Source organism: Diceros bicornis, chromosome 8 (genome assembly GCF_020826845.1).
Source record: "Diceros bicornis minor isolate mBicDic1 chromosome 8, mDicBic1.mat.cur, whole genome shotgun sequence".
NCBI classification, from domain to species: Eukaryota; Metazoa; Chordata; class Mammalia; order Perissodactyla; family Rhinocerotidae; genus Diceros; species Diceros bicornis.
The window spans coordinates 57,865,111-57,888,511 of NC_080747.1; the positions used below are offsets into that span (position 1 = coordinate 57,865,111).

General features: G+C 37.4%; 1 protein-coding gene across 1 annotated transcript in view; it reads left to right on the forward strand.

Moving 5' to 3' along the window:
- SLC4A4 (solute carrier family 4 member 4) overlaps window positions 1-23,401 on the forward strand; it is a 271,080-nt gene that overhangs the window by 242,166 nt on the left and 5,513 nt on the right. Inside the window, exons 18-22 of the mRNA XM_058547242.1 lie at window positions 7,465-7,643; window positions 8,810-8,882; window positions 16,966-17,034; window positions 19,490-19,663; window positions 21,821-21,982. Of these exons, the coding sequence (XP_058403225.1) occupies window positions 7,465-7,643; window positions 8,810-8,882; window positions 16,966-17,034; window positions 19,490-19,663; window positions 21,821-21,982 (657 nt within the window). The remainder of the gene's footprint in view (window positions 1-7,464; window positions 7,644-8,809; window positions 8,883-16,965; window positions 17,035-19,489; window positions 19,664-21,820; window positions 21,983-23,401) is intronic.

Below are 23,401 nucleotides of genomic sequence, written 5' to 3' on the forward strand. Positions count from 1 at the left end.
AAAGTTCAAACATTATCTTAAATCTTTTATAAACTTTTAGTCCATAGATTTTCCCCTCCATCAATCTGTTTGTTTTCCCTTATAGTTTATTTGTTGAGGACAACCAAGTTGTTTTTCTGTTTGTCTTTTGCTATATAATAAGTCACCTGAAAACCTAGTGACTTAAAACAACAATTTATTATCATCTCTCGTGTTTCTTTAGGTTGACAGGGCTCAGATGGGTACTTCTTGCTTGTGGTCTCTCCTCTAGTTGGAGTTAGCCTGTGGCTGGGGCTTCTGTCATCTGAAGGGTTGACTGGGCTGATTGCCCAAGATGGCTTCTTCACTTACCCACATGCTCTAATGCCTTGATATTCCTTGGTTTGTCTGTCTATCTGTCACTCTCTTCTCTGTCACTGCATGACATCTCATCCTCCAAAGCCTTTCCATGTGGCTTAGGCTTCTCACAGCATGACAGTCTTGGGTTATTTGCGCTTGTTATGTGGCAAATGACTTTCAAGAATTAAGAAGTGGAAGATGCTAGGCCATTTCATGGTTACTCCTGCAACTGTCACAACTTTACTTCTTTACTTTGCCATAGTTGATTGGTCAAAATAGTCACAGTGCCAACCTCCACTCAAGAGAGTAAGGAAGGACTCCACCGTTTGATGGAGGAATGGCAATTTTACATTGTAGAAAAATGTGTGGGATAAGAGACATTTTTCCAGCCATTTTTGGAAAATAAAATCTGCTGCATTTGTCCTGAAGAATTTGCCATAGTCTAGGTCTTGATGATTGCTTCCCTGTGGTGTCATTTAGCATGTTCTTTTGTCCTCCATATTTCTTTTAAAGTGGTCATTGGCTCTAGAAGCTTGATGAAGTGTAGTTTCGATATTTTATATTTGTATCTATATATTTTTGAGGGTGACGTGGCAAGACTAGTCGATAGAAGGTCAGGACCACTTTACACTACATTTTTGGCTTAAAATTTTCCAGACCACAGAGGTAAAATGAATTCCAGCCCCAAACCCAATTTTATGGTTAGGAATGTCTTTGGAGATTCTTTTTTTCTTTTCTTATGGCATTACATCTAGTGGCAAGGCCAAGAGAGGCATGTATCCCCACTGTCTTTCTCTGTAGGGTGTTTTTTTTCTAGTTGATCAGCTGAGTATGCTATGTTTATAGTATCCTAGTTTTATTTTGGGGGGCCTTTCCCCCATATCCCGAGGATTAGGCTCCTGTCCCTAGAGTTCAGATGGTCATTCTAACCCAGGCCGTAAACCCCCTTGGATTGGCATAGTCTCTTAGGGCAGGCCCAGGCTCCAGGGCTTACTGTCCCTGTAGATTTACTTTTTCTTCTTGCCCTTGTTTTTTTGTCTCCAAGTGTTTCTCTTACTTTTTGGCAGATAAGCCATGATTTCTGTAAGATATTTTCTATATTTTGTTCATCATTTTCAGATGTTCTATCCTGGGAAGGGTTTCAGTGTTGATTTAGCTTGCAGGCTTGAAATGGATGTTGACTAATATATTTTATTCTGGAAAAAATTTGGAAACATATTCTTAATTTTGATATATAGTTTGCCAGATTTGTTATGTGTCTTTGGAGGTACGTGCTTATTCTTTTTTGCTCATTAAGTTTTCTTAAATAAATTTCAGAATTTCAAATTTAGCAAATTTAGGATTGATAAAATATAGAATTTTTTAATTCTCCTATTTCCTGTAGAAAACATTGGAAAGTCAGGCATATTAGGATTTACCTCTTAAAATAGGAGTTGAGTATATAAAAAATAAGTTTTCATTACTCATGGAATTGCTTATTTGAAATCATTCCTTTGAATGACAACAGTTACAGAATAAGTGCCAGTCTTTTGACACAAATCTAATGATACCAGTGGAGATATCATCATGAATCAAAGGCTTTTCATTCTGGATATTGTTTTGTTCACATTTTGTTAGGACAAGAGGCTGTAGGATGTGAAAATTGGAGATTCTGTCTAAAATTATAAAGGGCTCTGCCTGCTATGAAATTGATGCAAAAGAGAAACCTGAAACAGTGAAAGTGATGGGGGCATTGTGATATTAAAAGCAGCATGTTTTTGGGTGGCATTTGCTTTGGCTCTGTGTCAAGTAGCCCTGGCTGGCTGGCTGACTGCTCTGTTTGGGACGAGATCCACCTTTCCACTCTGCTGAGCAGCTCTGTATTGATTTAGGAACACTAAGGCACTTGGCTCTTTTTGGCCATCATTTTGGTTAGTTGTGTCTCACATTGTCCCTGGAGAGCACTCAAAAGCAAACCAGGTTTAGCAAGGTCATGACTTCTCCAAGGTCATTCCCTGAATCATTGCAGAGGCAGGAAGAGAGTCTGAGCTTCAGACTGCAAAGTGAGGGATACTTCTTGCAAGGAAAGTGATTTTAAGTGTTATAGATAGAGAGTGGGAGGGAGACGTAGTTTAGCATAGGTATCTAGAAATAGATATTAAGTGGTTGTAACAATAAATTTTCTCTGCTATCCTCTATGGTAAAACCCTTAATTTGAGTGTGTTTTCTTAGATAACTCCAAAATTTGCCATTTTTATTTTTCCTTTCTATTCCTGCTATCATAACCTTAGACGCAGTCATTTTATTTCATGTCTGGACTATTCTAATGGTTAGCCATGAGTTAATAACCAGTCTCCCTTACTTCATTCCAAAAGCGGTAATTTTTTTTAAAGCATTGTTCTTATATGTCAGTCCTATATTTCTAAATCTTTTCACCTTGGTTCGCTAAACCTTTGCCCCTTGAAGAATGTCAGTTAAGCCTTAGCCTGGGATTTAAGTCTCTTTGTGATATGATCTCAACCTAAATTTAAAATGATTCTCTCCACAATACAGGGCTCTGGTCAAATGAATTATTGGTTTCTCCTCAAATCTGGCAGTTTCTTCTGCTAGTTATTCCAGCTTTCCTCTCCACTCCTCAACAATTACCACATCAAAATCCTCCCCATCCTTTAAGATCCTCCGAATATAAAAACTTGTCAGTGTAGCCTTCACTCCTGACGTAATTTCTATTCCCCTTTTTTTGCTCTTAGTATATTTGTATTAGTCTGTGGCACTGGGCACATGATGTCTTGTGTGGTAGTTATTTTGTGTAATTGTGTAATGACTTTATCTCCTTTTCTGGGCCAAAATGTTTTCAAGGCAAAGACGATGTTTTAGTCCTCTTTCCAGTGCTTGTGTGGCCCCTCGCAATGATTTCCATATGGTAGACTCAATAAATCCATGTTGAAGAACTTTGTTATCTTGGGCCACATGACTCTCAGAGTTGCTGCACTGTGTGAGACGGGTGATGACTGAAAAACGTGCCAACCCCTCTCCAGTTCTCAGAGTGAGTGCTTATATTATTCAAAGCCCTGTTTAGATGTCATCACTGCAGAAAGTTTTGGTGGGTTCACTCCAGGCAGCACTAAACACTTTATCCTCTTACTTTTGGGTGTCTGTTCAAACCTCTTTGAATCTCTATTTAGAGTGCATTATAATTTGTGTACAAATCTGAATCCGCTCATCTGATTGTGAGCCCTTTGGTGGGAGGAACTATGTCATGGTTCTTGGTGTCCCCATAAACAAGCTCATTGTCTGGCTCATGGGGGGCTCCTAGCATGAATGTTTATTCTGTGTCTGCCCCTGTGTTTGTACCGCTCCTGACCCCTTTGCTATCATGTATTTCTAGATGTAAATTTAGACTGTTAGGCTAGTCTTTTTATCTCTAAGATTTTGATTTATATGGATTTATTCCAAAAATGACTTTTGTTCTGTATTAGCAAAGCATATACAATATCAAAAGGAAGTAAAGTTTCACTTTCTATCCTTAAACTTAAAATAATCTCCAGTTTCAGAAAGTAGAACATCCTTTGTATTTATGTTCATGAAGACAAGGACTTTTTTAAACTTTTAAGGACATACTTAATCTCTTGAGCATTTACTGAGTCCTTGTTACGTATAGAACACTTGTGTTAGATGTTAAAGCTGAAAATTGTTCTCAGTTATGGTTCTGCCCTGAAGGGGTTTAGTGGATTTTCCCTCTTCACCACCCGTCTCCACCACCAAGGTTGAAATTGACCTTGCCTTTCTTTGTGCCTTGTATCTTGCACATACAATAAATTATTTTCTTCCACATCTGGCTTCAACTAATAATCTGTAAACCCCTTAAGGGCAAGTGTTCTCTCTTATTTATTGTTTTATCTAACACAAGGCCTGGCCTAGAGTAGGTGTTCAATGAATGTTTATTAAATATTAGTTTTACAAGCAAAGATATGAGAAAAAGCAAGGGCTCCAGGGTGGGAAGGAGCTTGGTGTGGTGAGGAACAGAAGGCAGGCCGGTGTGCCTGGAACATAGGGGAGTTAGTGATTCAAGATGAGGTCAAAGGGAGTGGGGCCAGACCACATAGAACGAAGGTTCTCCGCCTCAGCATTATTGACATTTTGATTAATTCTTTCTTGTTGGTGGCTGTCCTATGTATTATAGACTATTTAGCAGCATCTCTTGCCGCTACCCCCTAGGTGCCAGCTGTACCATTTTCCCCATGTTGTGACAACCAAAAATGTCTCCAGACATTGCCAAATGTCCCCTGGAGGGCAAAATAGTTCCAGGAAGAAAAACTGATATAGAACCTTATAGATGATTTTACAGTGTTTAGGTTTTATTCTAAGTGAAACAGGAAGCCACTGGAGGGTTTTGAGCAGTGAAGTGCCATGTAATGATTGAGATTTTAAAACAATTACTCTGTGAGGAGAGTGGGTTGTCAGGAACAAGAGTAAAGCAGGGACTTCTGTGGTGAGAGCGGCACCGAGGGCCGAGGGTTGCTGGTGATGTGAAGGAAGCCAGGGGATTTGAGCTGGACCTTGAAGGGGGAGGATGGATTTAAACAAATGTCAAGACGTATAAGTAGAGTGCCAGTGTGAAGAGTGGGGCAGAATGTGCAAGGCACGTTTAGGGAATGACCGTTTCAGGAATCCTTGAGGGCCCCCATCACAGCCTCAGATGCAGGAGCCTCAGTATGGCAAGCAAGGCTTGTCATGACATGCTCTTTCCTGCTTGGTCTGCTCATCTCCCACTGGCCTCCTCTGCTCCCTCAGCATTCCAGCCTGGATGGATGGCATCAGAGCTGCATTGTAGACCCTGACTCTGGCAGCAGTAAGGATGGATGGGAGAGGTGCGAGAGTGGAGGTGGGTGGAGGATGAGTGATCAGGAGGCTGCTGAGTAGTCCAGGTGAGAAATTAGAAGAATGTGAAAAAGGCAGTGGCAGTAGAGAGGAAGGGTAAGGAACAAAAGACTTCACATGTTATTTTAGAAAAATGCTGTTTTCTGTATTTCTTACAGTATTCTTTCCATAAAAAGTCTCAATATTTGAATATTATTTTCGTTCCATTCAAATCTGGTTATTCAGATACTTTTAGCTAAAAGAGACATCTTAGACTTGGATTGTTTTCATATGTATAGGCTTGTTTTGCAGGTGCAACTTCTCTAACATAACCATTTGGGTTCTGGGGTCTTTATGGCAATAGTTGGGGCACCATGAATTTTTGAGCATAGCTTTTACCATTCGGTCGACAAATATGTCTCCAGTATTTACTGTATGTAGGACACTATACTAGACATTGTAAGCCTTGAACACCTTAAGATATAAGCAGAATCCAACCACGTCTTGCTGTCCTCACTACTGCTACTCTGGTTCTAACCATCACAGTCTCCTGCATGGATTATGGCAGCAACCTCTTAACTGGTCTTATTGTCCTTGCTCTCTTCAGTCTGTTCCTAACACAGCAGCCATAGCGATGAACATAAGCAAATCATGTCCCTCCTCCATTTAAAACCCTCCAGTGGCTTCCCATCGTACTCAGCATATAAGCCCAAGTTCTTGTAGTTCTCTTTAGTACTTATTACTAGTTAAGATACTGTATAGTTTACTTATTTATGTTGTTTATTGTTGTTTCCCTCACTAGAATGGAAACTTCATAAGTGCAGGAATTTTTGTCTGTTTTACGCACAAATATATCACCAACACCTAGAACTGTGCCTGTTAATAAATAGGTAGTCAATATTTGTTGAAAGAATAAATAACTGAGATCCCAGATATATCATGATATTCACCTCATCACTATTGAACAAGTATATTTCTGCTCATCCTGACCTTCGACCTCCTTCCCCTATCTTACCCCACTCCCAGTTCAAACCCTTATGCTTTCAAACCATTTAAGCTGAAATGAACTGGTTTGCTGAAAATATAGTAACCTATTTGTCTCCCAAGGAGATTTTCATTCTTAGTCAAGCCTGGATTAAGTAAATATATGCTTTTCTTTCTTGCGTCGGCTTCCCTTGCCTGTGATGAGTTCTCTGAGAACGTGATTAGACCCATGTGTGCGAGCCAGGGGTGAAATCTTGGTGTTTCAGTGAGAGGAGAGCAGTGTTCTGACTAACTGTAACAGGATCTGAATGATAACAGGCACCAGGTTCCTAGGGTAAATTGCATTCTCATTTTTTAAAGCCAGGCTGCCCATTCCCTTGGATTGGTCATACTCTGGCTCTTAATGCTGCTGCTTCCATGCTGTGAAAATGGACTGCTCTATTTTTTCTGGCTCCATAGGGGTATTAAGCATTTGATTTCTTCATAAATAGAGCAGAGAAATATAACCATAGAATAACATTGTGGACACATTTAAAAATATTTATTTAGTGAGTAAAACAGCTAGATCTTTTGTTATGTTGTCTGCTCCTCCAGTCAGTAAATGTTATTGTGACCATAGGGCAGTGTTTGAAATCAGCCTCTTCTGATTAAGGGGGTATTAATTACCTTAATGATAATGTTTAATAGATTGTTGAACAATTATTTTTATATACGATGATAGGTGAGAAATGGTCTTCTACATACCTTCTAAAGGTTGCTTTCAAATCTTTAGTCTACATATGCTGAAGACTGTCTAGATGAATAGCATACCTCTAAACAGTCAAGCAGAGAAGGCATAGTGTATGCTTTTAAGGTGCTTATCGTGCTGATGTTAACAACCACCACCAATACCACTACTGCTGCTATCATCATTTATTGAGCTCCCACAGTGTAACAACCACTACCATTTAAGTTCCTACAAGATGCTTTGCCTCTGTTACTTCATTGAATGATCCTAATAACTCTTCAGGGTAGACATATACTTCCATTGCTCTGATTACAAAATTGAATGCAGAGAGGATAATTAACATAAACAAATAATAAGTTAGCTATGACTTAAATCAAGCTAAAGGAGGTATCGTGTGGCAGCTTTGTGTTTAACTGGTAGGGGGAATAAGATGAGGAAGATAGAGTCCCCTCCCTCAAGGAGCTTACCTGGTAGTAGATATTTTTATCAAGCAAAGTGAGTTGGTTTCTTTTGGTAATCTTAATTCCCATCTGGAAATATGATGATATAGAAATATGAGTATTTTCTCCATATAGTTTTGTTACCTTTTTCTACAGAAAGGAGCTGGATATCATCTGGACCTCTTTTGGGTGGCTATCCTCATGGTGGTGTGCTCCTTCATGGCTCTTCCGTGGTACGTGGCTGCTACCGTCATCTCTATTGCTCACATCGACAGTTTGAAGATGGAGACGGAGACTTCTGCACCTGGAGAACAACCAAAATTTCTAGGAGTGAGGTATGTTAAGTCAGAGGAAAATGGCTCTACAAAACACATCGTGCACACGTATGTGTCAGTCATAAGGAAATAAGGCAGATGTGGAGGAGAAAGGGGGTGATGATTAACTTATTCCTGTACTTGCTGTTCAAGAAAAGAACAAATCAGAAAGAGAGTCTTCAATAATTTTTTGAGTTTACTTCTTATGATACATAAATTACGTACACAAATACATAAATTTCCTTTGATTAATGAAAGGCTAAACGATACAATGTAAAAACGCAAACAGGTCATTCATATTCTTCGACATGTGGGACATTTTGGTGCTGTGTACTTACTCTATCACAATCATAAAGGCCAAACCCTTTCATCTTTCAGCTCTATTGAGACTTCCTAAAATTCTTGAGTCTGCTTATGATTTTTAAGATTCTATGAAGGGAAAGAAGTTCTTATTTTCCAGTGTATTTTCTATCCCCATAAGCATTGAGAAACTTTGACCTCCAGCTGTTAATTTGGGTAGCCATGAAGGGCATATACAAGACCTTTATACACTGTTGCATATTTTTTGCAGTAAACCCTGCTCCTAAGTGCTTGGGTAAATAGCTCACATGACAGAGCCATCGTTTCCCACGCCACAACAGTGGGTGATTCTTTGTTGGGGGCTGGGGGAGGGGGTGTTGTATGGGAATCATATTTGTTAAAAAGTACTTTTGTTGTTGTAGATTTGGAAATAAGACTGATGGGATTTATTGCACTTATGAAATTTCCCTGAGCTGTTTGTTAATTAGAATGTGGGACAATGTAATATCTGTCTCCGGTGAAAGAAGGTGTAATTACACAACAGTACAAGTTGTTTAAAAAAATAAGGGCTTCAAAGAGGCCAGTAATTGATGGACCAAGAGCAAGTGATTTTTTCTTTCTTAATTCTAAAAGGAGCAAAGGATTTAGCAGCATCACTTTTCTTTTGATGAATTCAAATCGAGTATTGCAATGGTTTTAAGAGAATTTTGTAGTTATGTTGAGCTTATATATTATCCTTGAGGTATTAATTACATATGATATCAACACCTTTGCTGTTTTAGCCAAACGTTGATTTGGTCGATGTATAGTCTTTTTTGAAGGTGAAAAGACAAGAGTATGTTTCTGAAAATAAGAGGTAGATTGGTAATCTTTTGATTTGGTTTCAGGGAACAAAGAGTCACTGGAACCCTTGTGTTTATTCTGACTGGTCTGTCAGTCTTTATGGCTCCCATCTTGAAGGTAAATATGTGGAATACTTGCCTCTTCCTCCTCAGAATACTGACAGATAATTGGCTATGTGAAAAGTAGAAATACTTATGAAATATCTGCAATATCTCATCAGTTCTATAACACACTGAAACAGGGGTCAGGTAGAATGAGGACTTTAAAAAACTTTTATCTTGATTTCCTTCTTACTTCTTCACTCCTTCTATTATTATTATTATTGCAGTTATTTGGTTGAACCATATCAAATTACCAATATTCAAACTTTTTGACTTATGCAAATGGCAGTTTGACAATTCAGTCTAACTAACTGTTGTACCCTCCTCCCACGTTTTTTACTCTCCTAGTCTCCTTACAACCTATCTTCCCATCACTTTCCATTTACTTGTCCCTAAATCCTGCCCCTTCCCCACGTTAGACTCCTGGATAACATGAATGACTCAGGATGATCGTTTTATAATTTTTCTCCTATTCTTAATTATTGCTGTGTTTCTATTTTCTTTGAATCAGAAGGCTAATATCCACAAAGGAAGAATAGAGTAAAATGACCGATTTTTGACTGGAAAACTTTAGAAATGAACGTTTGAAGAAGAAAAATGATATGATAGATTATTTAGAAAGTTAGGAGTCAATATATAAGTTTTGATTGATGGTGTGAATATCTGCCTAAATAGATAAACTGTATGTAAAAACCTGTTTAGAAGCAGAGATAGGATTAAAAAAGAAGGTTAGTATAGACCTGTCATGAAGCTTCCAATTTTCTTTTGTGACACAAGCCTGTTATTCTTTTTTTCTGTTATATAAACAATACTAGCCAGTTATTGCTAATTTGTGTCTTACACCACAGAACAAAGTTTGAAAATCACCTATAGACCTAACAGCTATAATTAACCACTGTTAACAATATTTTTCCAAATTTATCTCTGAAAATTTTTGTTTATTTTTAAACAATTCTAATTTTTAGCGTTTTAAAATATTTATTTAATTGCTCAAGTTATGGAGTAATACGTTCTTATAAAGAATACAAACAATACAGAAGTAGAGATAGTGAAAAGCAAAAACCCTCTATTTTTTCCCAAAAAATTGCCAATTAGATGAATTTGAGGAAAGTGGAACTGTAATTTCTTAACCTACAGCTAAGACTGACTTTGCCTTCAGATTAATGCATGCATTATGCACAAAATACTTCGTAAACAGTTAAAGGATTTAAATATTCATCTTTTGTCCTTGGTTTCTACAATGTTAATTAACTGGTTTAATTAATTTCTGACTGGAATCGTGAAGGAATATGTATCTTATATAACACATGGGTAAGTAAAATTAAAAATAACCTCAAAGAAGTTGTGCCTGGTTATATACAGAGGACCTTAAAAGAGTACAGATCTTATGTTCTGTAGGGACAGAGGGAAATCTATTGTCACTTTTGCCAGTGCAAAGCAAGTTATGAAGTAGGTTTGAAGTTGTGAATTTCAGAGCATCAAATCCACTGCCAAAATGCTTTATGTTCCTCTGTTGCCCCACAGACATCAGCACATCAGCTGATGGAAAAGTCTAATGACGGATTTTATTGCATAGGCAATGGGACCTCATCTGGACAGATCAATTTTTAGAGAGGTCATTGTAGGCAATTATGACCTCATGTTGTGGGAGGCTCTACTAGGAATGAATTTGCCCCTGGGTTCCCTGAAGGTGGGCTCACGTGACACAACTGCAAAGCTTCTTTTATGGGGTCTCTTAGTGCTTAGCCACTAAGTAAGGGATAAAGAGTAAGAAATCTTTCCCATCAGTTCAAATGTACTCATCACCCCTTACCCATTTTTTCTTTTCTTTTAATATTTCTTTTGGTTAATACAGTATAAAATCCTAATCCAAAAAAGTTCTTTTTGTTGTTGTTGTTACAGCAAATTGGCTTTAATCTGGGAGAATCTGTCAGATGAGTAATCATGTTTAATTCCAAAGGGACACAGAGAACAGATACTGTATAAATTACTATTTTTAGGAAGAGATGCAAGACTCACATTTTCAGCAACGCCTCTTCCTCACTATTTTTGCTCTCTGCACCCAAATATGGCTGTAGAGGAGTTAAAGCTGAAAGCCCTTTTGTTCTTTATTTCACAATGATTCTTTTTGCCCCTAATATGCAAAGCACCTTAGTATCTACAGGAACAGATTAGAATACAGAGAAAGGAGAAAGAGACGTATGGGATCAATGAGCGTGAGCTTGCTTTTCCTTTGACCCTTCTTAAGTAATCCATGCTTTGGCTCACCCTCATTCAGCTGCTGGCATCCATAATTGTGGCTATTTCCACCTGGCAACTTTGGGTCAATGCAAAGAGTCATTGTAAAAATCAGTAAAAAATGTAGTCTAGCAAACATTTTAATAGGCAAGGTTTTGCCTAAAATATGGGAAATGAAATTGTTTTGTTATTATAGTTTCCAATGTATTGTGGGAAACCTAGATTTAAAAAAACAAGAATAAAATAGTCTAGCATCGTCTATTGTGATTCTTTTTTTTTTTATTTATTTTATTTTTTAATTTTTGTTTATTGCAGTAACATTGTTTATAACATTGTATAAATTTCAGGTGTACATAGTTATACTTCTATTTCTGCATAGATTACATCATGTTCACCACTCAAATACCAATTACAACCCATCACCACACACACGTGCCGAATTATCCCTTTTGCCCTCCTCCCTCCTCCCGTCCCCTCTGGTAACCACCAATCCAATCTCTGTCTCTATGTGATGGTTTATTATTGTTATCTACTACTTAATGAAGGAAATCATACAGTATTTGACCTTCTCCCTCTGACTTATTTCACTTTGCATAATACTCTCAGTGTCCATCCATGTTGTCACAAATGGCTGGATTTCATCGTTTCTTATGGCTGAGTAGTATTCCATTGTGTATATATACCACATCTTCTTTATCCATTCGTCCCTTGATGGGCACTTAGGTTGCTTCCAAGTCTTGACTTCAGAAAGTAAGGCTGTTCCTTACTTCGGGAATCACATCAGCTAATTTCAGATCATGTGTCCTTCTTACCACTTAAGTTGGGTAAATTATGTGCATTTACCACAGAGCCCATGTTAGCTCATTTGAAAAGTCAATACAGGAAGAAGCAGATGTTGAGGGTACAGTTGAACTAAAACCTGAGTTGTGACTGAGTAAAAGTCAAGATTAACAATTAACCTCAGAATTCACACGGAAAGTGGTATCAGGGTTTACCTTGGAGGAGGGAACCTTTTTCCTCCGTCATGTGACTATGAGTGTTTTAAAGCAACAGGTGACAACTTTAGAGAACGGTTTTACTTAAGAGTCTGCCTTTGAAAGACAGATCAAATGAATAGGATCAAGAGTACTATGTGACTTTTACTTTTTAAAATGAAACGGCTCAACACCTTCCTGCCCGGATCCCTGCATCCTTCACAAGTTTAGTGGCCTCAGATGGTCCTAGTAATTTTCTCCCATGCATTAAGCAGTATAGGGAGTTGGTCCCCATGCCTACTTATGCAGGCTTACTTTGAACATGAAGTTTATGACCTCTGTTTTGATCTCTTTGCTAAAATTTGTCTTTTTACATGGGAGAGTGTGAGGAATCATGGTGCACTAGCTTTAAGTTCACGAGGATACCCCTTGACCTTAGCCAGCTACAGTCGTACATGCCTCAAATCTCACCACTGATTCAGTACAGAACTGTTGGGAAGCAGGAATAACTGCCTTCCCAGGCTGGTTAAACAGTTTAGATCTGTGTTTCTGCAGCAGGAATATTGCCTGTGAAACTAGTGTTTTGTAAGGGGAGACTAGGGGAGACCAAAGAGCAGCACAAAGATGAAAGGCAGTTCCTGAGCTAACTTTTCCCATTCTTCTGGCAAGCCTAAGAAATAAAGATCAAATAAAGTTCACTGCTACTTCTGTTGCCTTTGCTCAAATTAGTTTATCTTTAACATGAAGAGTGGCCAAAATTTATCTTTTAGATTTGTTTAGTGTTCTAAAATGTGGAGGATAGCCTTTAATTTGTTTTTGGCACACATTTGTTGAGCTCCTGCAATGTACCGCGCACTCTACTCAGTCACAGGGAAACAAGGAGACAGGACAGTGAAGATGATGGTGTAATTGTCATACTAGCTCTCATTTGTTGAGCTTGGCGTTGGACTAAGGGTTCTGCACCAATTTTTTAAATTTAATTCTCCAATAACACCTACGAAAAATATAATTGTATCCATTTTACAGATAAGAAAAATTATGAATAACTTGCCAGATCACCAAGTTCTTAAATGGTAGAGACAAGATTTGAACTCAGGCAGTTCTGACTCCAAAGGCTGATCTCATAACCATCATAGTTTACTGCCTTTTAAAATAAAATAATATTTGCCCTCAAAGAACTCATTTACTTTTATTTCCGTGTGAGGTGATCTTCTGCAATTTCTTTGATCCAGTTTCCAGTTGTCTTATGTGGAGAGAAACATGGCGTTTTCATACACTCCTTATCATGCCGCACTGCATGGTTTCTTCAATGACTAGGGACCAGATTGCAAGTTGGCAGCTTCCTTATGGGTCCAGCTTTTAATACTTAAGGGCAGTAGGATATTATTTTAATAACATGTTCCTGAAGACAGTTTTTATAGTTAAAAGAGCAATATTGTAGAGCTTAAATAAAGCCAAGGCTCCGAGTCTGACTTTTGCAGCCATGCTTCTAGCCAATTCTCCTGCCACCCGCCCCCCCGCCCACGGAGGGACCAGAGAGTTGTGCTTTGCAGCTGCAGCCTTCTGACTTGCCAGTTAAGGTCCTGATGATAATAATGACATCAGTACCACACTTATTTATTGAGTATCTATTATGAGCCAGGCCCTAAACTAGGTATTTTGTGCTATGTGATCTTTATTTTTATAACCACTATATAGATGAGAAATAGGAGAAGTTGATAATTTTCTCTGGGTTCCACAACAGATAGATCAGAATTGGAATACAGGTCTGTCTAACTTCTATTCCTACGCTCTTAATCAGTTCCTCATTCTGGGTTTTACACACAACACACACACAATGACTCTTATTCTGCTGAGAGGCCTAACTCGTGTACTGAATTCTGTGCTGTGGACAGCTGCAATCTACCTTTCTTATTAAATTTACTCTTTTTACATTATTGTTCCTATGGGAATGTTCTAACATTATCAGAAAATCAAAGAGAGAGATAAGTGAAAAAGAGTAGAACTACATTCACCAGAATTTGAAAAATTTGGTGACATAGGCTGAATATGTTAAATCTTTATTGGCTTCATCTCAATTTCATTATTCTATCTGGTTGTAGGATCAAACACTTAATTTTTTCATTTTTAACGTTTATTAAAAGCATTGTAATATTTATTTATAATTATGCTTTTTGACTTGCTGGGTATGATTGATTATTTATATAATTTAATTTTCTTTGCATAATTTTATCGAGAATATCGAGGCAATTCCCAATATGCCTATGAACCTAGTATCCCTTGTGTTTTTTATGTTTTAATTTCTCCTGTCTTGCTTTATGAAAATGTCTACCTGCTATTACTATGTATATTATACTAGTTAACTTAAAATGGGATCCCATCTTTTAAAACATATCTTCTTTTCCTTCCTTTTGGGAAATTTCTATTGTAATGAATGATTCCATTGTGATGAATTTTTAAGGATCGACCTTCTGATATGACTCATGAACCAAATCAAATAAAAAATATCCCCTAACCCAGTAACTTGGTCAAATTTCATCATGATTTCCAAACTGGAAGATTGTTTTTTTTTGGTGAGGAAAGTTCACCCTTGAGCTAACATTCGTTGTCAGTCTTCCTCTTTTTTTTTTCGCTTGAGGAAGATTAGCCCTGAGCTATCATCTGTGCCAATCTTCCTGTATATTGTGTGTGGGATGCCTTTACAACACGGATGATGAGTGGAGTAGATCCGCGCCTGGGATCTGAACCTGCGAACTGGGCTGCCGAAGTGGAGCATGCGTTAACTTTAACCACTTGGCCACAGGGCCAGTCCCCTAAACTGGAATATTTTTATTGAGACACTGCACTATCATAAAGAAAATGATGAATTTCATAAGACATTTGTATCACATTGAAGTTGGACAAAAATCGATTTAATAGCCTTCATTGTACGTACTATTTCCTTTTCACCAAAGAATAATTTTTTAAAAACATCATCATATCTAAAGCTATTTTCTTACCTGTACCCTGTTCTGAGTTAAGGGTACCTTCTGATTTTATTTTGTAGTAGATTCAGCCATGTCTGTCATCTTATGTTCAGAGAGAATAGACCTAGGCACCAAGGCACGACTTTCCTTCCCTCTAGAGAAGATATTGAGCTAAACTTAGATGAGGAGTAGAGCTAAGACCCGGGATCACCTCTATGATTACTTTTTTCAAGCCAGAAAAACACTTTACTTGGATTAAAAAGTAACTACTGCAGGATTTCTGAGTAGTTTCCCATGAACTATACTTTTCTTTCTTCCTTCTACCTTTCTTTCCTTCCCAAGGAATGAGAAATGAAATGACAAGAAAGAAATCATCATATTTTAAGAAAAATGAGAGTGCCCTTGCCTGAAGAAGATATTTAAAAAATTAAGAAATGAGTCAAAGCCGTAAAATGGTCCTTTTGTTAGTTTCATTTTTTATTTTTTAGAAAATTTGTACAGAGGAATTGTAAGGAATGGAAATGTGCACATTCTGAAGGAAGTAAAGGCATGTGCAGAGCTCAGGCGGCTTGAACGGGATGTGTTCACCTCTTTGTGGTGACTGTTGAGTATTACAGCTTACACGGCTTCCCCACCACTCACACTGTCCCTCCCACTCCCTTCGACATTTGATGTCATTTATTTTTTTCTGAACTCAAAATCAAATTAGCTATGTTAAAATTGTTAGTCTTTTTTAGAAGAAGCATGTGATGTTTTATATAAATACGTATATTTCTTCCATATAAATTTAACGATTCCTGTAGCTAACCAATAACAATTGGAGACCGTCAGGACACATTTTGGAATTTCCTATTTCTCCAGTAGTGGCCAAAGAGTCTCAGATACAGAACTGTTTTAGGTAACTACAAGGAGAGGTTGATAGAAATTGTGCTTTACTTAACACATGTGATGGTTCTTTAAAAATTACTCTAAAATCATACTGTTTTCTGGCTACAATAGCCTCCTTTATGTAGATTTGTTAAGATTGGACTTAATTGATTGCAGTTTTTGAAAACTCCTGAAATTACTTGAACTTTTCAAAATCCAAACTTGAGAACCTTTTGTTGTCCAGACAGAAGATTTCCCAGAAACAGAATCATCCTTGATCTGCTTAGTTTTGCAGTACTAGGGACATTTCAAAGATCTAGAAAGAGATAAAACTTACAAGCATCGCTTTGAAACTTCCCATTGTTAAAACACTTTGTATTAATATAAAAGACTTTTGCTAATTAATGCATGAAAATGTATTAATTCAGATTTAAAAGATATGTATTAATCCACGTGTGTAATTAATTGCTTCCAGATGCTCGATGCTCCTTTCAAGCAGGTTCTCATTAGTTAGTCCTCTTAATATTCCTGAGAGGAAGAAAGGGGACAGTCGTTTGATGTTTACTTAATTGAAAGAGGCATTTACGCACCAAGCTGATAGATCATTTGGCAAAAATTATTAAGGAAAAAATCATCAGACTGTTGGGAAAGGAACTTTGTCTCAGGAGTGAGGCAGCCCTCTACCTCTCTTTCTGTCTCACAGTCCGTGCAAGCATCTGGTTTACATAGTCATTCCTTCTCAGGGGAAAGGGAAACAGAAACTTTTTTTCTCATTAAAACAAAGTTTTTATTAAGATCATGCATGCTCATTGTAAAAAAAAATGCAAACAGGCAACAGATGAAAATTGAAAGTCTCCTTCCCCCTCCTTCATTTATTTCTAGTACAGAGGGTCTAGAAGTTTATCAATGATGAGTAACTCACGCCAGCTAGAGGTCACTATATTATTATGTCCTATCTTTTAGTTTCAGATGTAGCCCTTATTTAAACTGCCCCCTCCGTTATTGTTATTATTATTATTGTTTTAACCTTTCTCCAATTTTTTTTTCCTCCTAGTTTATTCCCATGCCTGTACTCTATGGCGTGTTCCTGTATATGGGGGTAGCATCCCTTAATGGTGTGCAGGTAAGTTTTGCATAGCAATCTCAGTGTAGTCGTGTTTTTCTGGTAGTCAAAATAGTCCAGTAATAGATCTTTGAAGAAAAGTGCTCATCATTAACTTCTGAGTTTTTAAAATGTATTTATTTTCGACTTTCCCTACCATTCATCTGCTTTTCATTTCTGATTTAATTAACAAAGTTAGCTTATGTTAACAAATGTTATCATACATACCCATTCTTGAAATAGGTTGTTAAGGGTCATTTGACTAGGAAAGTGAGAGAGCTACGATCTACCTTGCTTCCTCCCTCCCTGCTTTTTTCCCTCCCTGCCTCCCTGCCTTTGTTCCTCCCTCCCTCCCTCCCTCTCTCTTTCTTTCTTTCCTTCCTTCCTTGCTTCCTTTTATTTGTCTCAAGAAGTAAATCTAACCCTTTCAGTGTGCTCCTCAGGATACTATTTATCCGTTTGCCTTTACCCTATACTAAGAACACGCTGTTCTTACTTACATGGCTGAGATCAATGATTAAAAGTTTTTTACTAATGAAAGAATAAAGTCAATGTGGTTTATGTGCTACTTTGGTTCAAAAGTTCAGCTCTTCACAACTTGGGTAAAACTGACGCCCTTGTTAAAAAATCGTTAGGGAAAACTTTGTAAGGGACTCTATCTTTCAATTGAAGTTAATTTAATTGGCACCAGGAAACTGGAAGTACTTCTGCTGCTTTCTGGCACCTTGTTAATTGTAGCCTTATTTAGCACTTTGTAATGTTTTGATGGGAAAAGACTGCATGTTCTGTGAACATAATACGAATTTATTTAAACCCCTTCATAATAGTCCTTGCTTTCATTTATTGAATTTAGATTAATTTTGTTTTCGAGTCAGATAGAGCTAGGCAAGTGGCCAGACCCCGCAAAAGAGAAAAGGCTATTTTATTTTTCCTTGCTCACGCCCACTGAGTAGAGTTCTTCACTGTTTGGATATTTGTTACAAAATACAAGGTGGTTCTTCATAGATTGGACTAGATGTATGTAAATGTGGGTTTAGTTTTGCCCATGAAACTTTTGGGAAGTATAAATGTAGAAAAAATATTTTATTTTTACCTGACATTGTAAAAATTCTTTATTCCCCTAAATATAAAAATATGAAACTAATATGGCCCCCAAACTAATATTTCTTATTTTAGTTTGGCCTTACTAAGTTGGTCTAGATAGAAGTTTGATTTTATGTGTTCTAAGTGTGTAATCGATGGTTGGAACTCAGTACATGTTTATTAAAGTAAGTAGAAGGGAAAAATCAGTGATTTCATATTGATGGGGAAAAAGTCCCTTGCTGAAGGGACAGCTAGCTGGTTCCTTAAGTTCTGCAGTGCTGTTGCCCTATTGCCTTCTCTCTTTTCCTTACTTTTCCCTTGAGTCTTCCTCTTTTACACCTTTCTGGCAAGATTTGATTTACCAAAAAATTTTGTACCCTAATCTTCACAAATGGGAAGGCCCTCACCAGTCAAAAATAGCTCCGCGTGGAGAAAGAAAACCCTTTAGATCACTTCAGGGAAGATTGTCTGTGATTGTCCAGCTTTCTTTTACACTTCTCCCTTTCCTCCAGAAAGAAAGTAGAGATATTATTTCAGAGTTCTCATTACATAGCTGTTCAATTCAACAGCTCTTTACTGAGCATCTTCCATCTGGAAGATCCTATAATAGGTATTTAAATATCCTCCTTATCATCATCATCAATGTAAACTCAGAAGTTATTCTTTAAAACACAGTACCTGGCGCAGAGGTGCTTGATAGTCATTTTGATACCTGTTTGTACGTGACAGTGGGGTAGCCTCTCCTAGATTCGGATATCTAGTTGTTGACACTCTGAAACTCACTGTAATATTCATGTGGCTTTTCTCTGAAAAGAAATGGTAATTCATTGCTGATGTATTAGTTAAGTTATGCCATAGATAGATAGTGTGGAATTTATGAATATACCAATGCATTGCCATTTTCAAGTCTAATACTTCCTTTATATCCTTGAAACGTCCCTGAAATGTGTATGAAGCATAGTAGCATCTCCTCTTCTTTCGGATAAGACAACTGAGACAGAGTAAGATACATGAGTTAGATGTCTTCCTTTAGCATATCATTACTAAAGGAGTCAAACGATTCTCTCTCCTGAGACTCAGTAAAAATAGAAAGTAGGAGATGAGCATCTAGAATTTATATTTTGTTTTGTGACTTTATTCTTTGGTGGCCACTTTATCTCATATATCTGCATAACATTCCTGGAAAGTAATAACAAAAGTTGGAAGACTCATACTATGTCTTGCTGTGCTGGACTAAATTTCTGCACTCCCTGACCAGTGTCCTCTGAAAAGGGCACTGCTTGCCTAAATTATAGAATATAAATCACTAGTGGTCAGTTGGCATAATGGAAATGACTTTGTGTATCAGCTCTTGAAGTAACGCGGTTGTACTCTCTTCCCCTTTCCTCCCCAGTTCATGGATCGCCTGAAGCTGCTTCTGATGCCCCTGAAGCATCAGCCTGACTTTATCTACCTGCGCCATGTCCCCCTGCGCAGAGTCCACCTGTTCACTTTCCTGCAGGTGTTGTGTCTAGCCCTGCTCTGGATCCTCAAGTCAACTGTGGCTGCTATCATTTTTCCAGTCATGGTAGGGATTCCTTTAATTGAACCTACCCGTGAGGTCACACCACTATTGTGTGGTTATTGTAATATGGAAGACACATGTGTCTTTTTATGTGTGGATCCAGTTTTTTCCAGCTTTGACCAAATCACTTTGATTTGATCAGTTGTAATTTAAGGCTCTTATGTCTGTGGTTGTCTACAGTGGACTGTAGAGTCAGACTCAGCTGAGTTCAAATACCAGCTCTGGTTCATGCTGGTCAGTGAACCTCCCTGAGGTACCATTAACTTATCAGGGGATGGCATTGTTATTGTGATTCTGAGCATCAATACTTAATATCAAGTGTATAGCATAATGCCTGGCACAGTAAACACCAGTGCACATGAGTTATTTTTAAAATACTATTGTACGATAGAATTGATCTAAATTACAAAATACAGCACATTTCAGTACAAATAATAGAGAACAAGTTTGGAACCTTGTGAGAGGTCATCCAGTGAATTAGAAGAAATGGAGTGAGAAGTTCAGTTTTTGAAGTACTTTCTAGTTTGTATCATGCTAAGTTTGAGAATAAGTCTGGGCTCTCTATCCTTACCTTGATATGATGAGAAGCAAGGTAAAATAACTACCATTCCACTCTGAATCACAAGCGAAAGAAGGAAAAAAGGAAATGCTAGCTCTGTATTTGGCTTCATCATTGAATTTTATACTCTATCATAGCTCTCCATTTCTTGCAAGAAAATGCGCTTGCATATACTTGAAAGAAGTCACCAAGCCAGCCTCAGGACTGCTCTGTCTCCCCCACAGCTTTGGAAACGGAATTTTCATATACAAATCATTTTGTTTCTTATAAAAATTATCATATTCTTAGTCAGGATTATTATTTTATTTTATATATCTTTGTTGTTTGTAGTTTTTTTCCTCCGGGGAGCAGGAAAACATGGTGTAAAATACTAGTGATATTTGTAGAGTCAGATTTTTTCTTGATGATCCCTTACATCTTTTTTTTCCTTAAACTCCATTAACTTACTGGAAAGCACACTGAGTGTGAGAAATGACTCCCATTTGCCTATTAGTATAATCTACCTATCTGTTAGTTTTGCTAAAACCAGGAAAAATGAAGTTAGACCTCAATAGATATGAAATATATCCAGTAATCACCTTCTACTTGTGCTAAATAGTAATAATAAATGCTTTACCTTTATAAAATATTTTTATCTTTTCAGAGCTTTTATTTGGTTACAAAATAATCATTTAATATCAGTAGGGCAGATTTTATTGATTTCTCTAGGAGACGAAGAAACTGACACGTAGAAAGCATGATGTGGATAAAGACAGCTGTTTAATTTGAGGCAGAGTCATGACTCCTGTATCCTAGTGCATACTAACTTTACTGTTGAGCAAAGACATCTTTAATGTACTTTCAGAAGTTACTCTTCAAGAACAATTCATAGAATCAAAGAGAGCTTAAGAATACTGGTTTTCTTAATACTGTCAGACAGCTGGGACCCTTTTTATTCTTCCTTTATCTGGCTTCGTGATCTTGGATAACCTACTGATGTCTCTAAGCTTCAGTTTCTTCAGCTGTAAGATGTAGATAATAATATCTGCTTTTTGGCATTGTTGTGGGAATAAATGAGAAAATATTGCCTAAGAGTTTAGCACAGCATCTGACACATGGTAAGTATTCAGTTAATGGTAGTGATTGAAGTCACCTAGTAGATTATATGGGCTATGCATACTCAAGTACTATCTCGTTATTAGTACTTTGAGGATGTCTTAGTGTACTGTGTGTTGTTCAGATTTTCTTGATTTTCAGAAACCTTTATAATGTTTTAATTTTGAATAATTAGAAATCATATGTAGGGTATTCTTTCCCTTTAAATTTTTAGTTATTTTATTAAAAATCTGACATGGAAGAAAATGGTTTAAAAAATAATCCTTTTACATTGAAATTCTGATTGAATGTGATCATACATTTCAGTGAACAAAACGGAGTGAATTTCAACTAAGACACTTATGAACCAACTTTCCCCACTTAAGTCCATATAAGCAAGATGAGTTCTGTCGTACTCGAGCCTTATACAAAATAGGTGTCTACTGACTTTGATGCAGCAGTATTAATACTCACTATGACTTCATCTGACATGTTTTCTTTCATACTTTTCATATTTATCTTTCCAGATCTTGGCTCTTGTAGCTGTCAGAAAAGGCATGGACTACCTCTTCTCCCAGCACGACCTCAGCTTCCTTGATGATGTCATTCCAGAAAAGGACAAGAAAAAGAAGGAGGATGAGAAGAAAAAGAAAAAGAAGAAAGGAAGTCTGGACAGTGACAATGATGATGTAAGGAACCTTCCAAAATTCCTGAGTAAAGCTAGTTAAACAAATGTGAAAATGTAATTTTTTTATTCCTTATGTCAGATGTATGGCTGAGTTCCAAGAATGTTACCTGGCCATGTTTCATGTCCCTCTTCACCTTCCTTTGTCTTTTATTTTCTCTCTTTGGTTTTTTACATTTTCTGAAGTCTTTCTGTAACCATTAACACACTAATTGTGATGTTATGACTTCTTTAAAAAAAAAGCCCACCACATTTAGAATCCTCATAAATAAAGAGGAAGTTTGCTTAGTAATGCTATAAAATGTATGTGGTTTGCTAGTAATAATCCAAGATTTAAATTTGAGATAATAACTCAGTTTTGTGTAATTTTAAGCTTACTATGGACAGATGTCAGTGACTTCACCTCCTGTGATCTATGCATCTATTTGAGTAGGCTCTCAACCAAAGTTCTCTGCTATTGTATTTATTCTTACACTGGACTTTGACATGGTTTGGGATTATTTCTCTGTAACTCTTCAATAAAAATGAAATAGGAGTTTGGGATCTTTTTACATAATTGTAGTAGTCAGTGTCATAGTCTAGATGATTCTTCTATAATTGGGTGATTAAGTTGAGAAATAAAATTATTCCCATTTTTTCCTTTAGGAAATCGTTTCACAGAAATATAGTTACTCCAATAGGAGTCTAATCAGTGCTAGGAGAAAAGCTAGGATTTGTTTTTCTTTAACACACACACGTACACACACACACACACACACACACAGCTTGTCCCAGTAGCCTTTTTTTTTTTTTTTTGTGAGGAAGACTATCCCTGAGCTAACATCCGATGCTAATCCTCCTCTTTTTTGCTGAGGCAGATGGGCCCTGGGCTAACATCCGTGCCCATCTTCCTCTACTTTATATGGGACACCGCCACAGCATGGCTTGACAAGCAGAGCATCGGTGCACACCTGGGATCCGAACCTGCGAACCCCGGGCCACCAAAGCAGAGCACGCGCACTTAACCACTGTGCCACCAGGCCGGCCCCCCAGTAGCCCTTTGAAATGACTGCCAAAATGACATTTTTCATGTGAAGAGTTGTTCTGGATTTTACACAGTACAGTATCCCCATTCTAATGGAATCTCCAATATCCCATTCTGAAGTGGGAATGTAGTTAACTTTTTGTGTCTATTCTGTACTTGATCATTTTGATTGATCATGCATGCTTGTCCTTTATTGCCATAACAGCTTTTTAAAGTATATATTTTTGTTCCTATTTTACAGATGAAGAAATTTAGACTGAGAAATGTTAAGTCATTTTTCTAAATGTACCCAGCCATAAGTGGCAAAGGCAAAACTCCAATTCAGGCCTGTCTGGTTATTTCCAATTGGTCAGCCTGTCTGGTTGTATTCTTTTTGGAGAACTTGGAAATAGTGCAGTG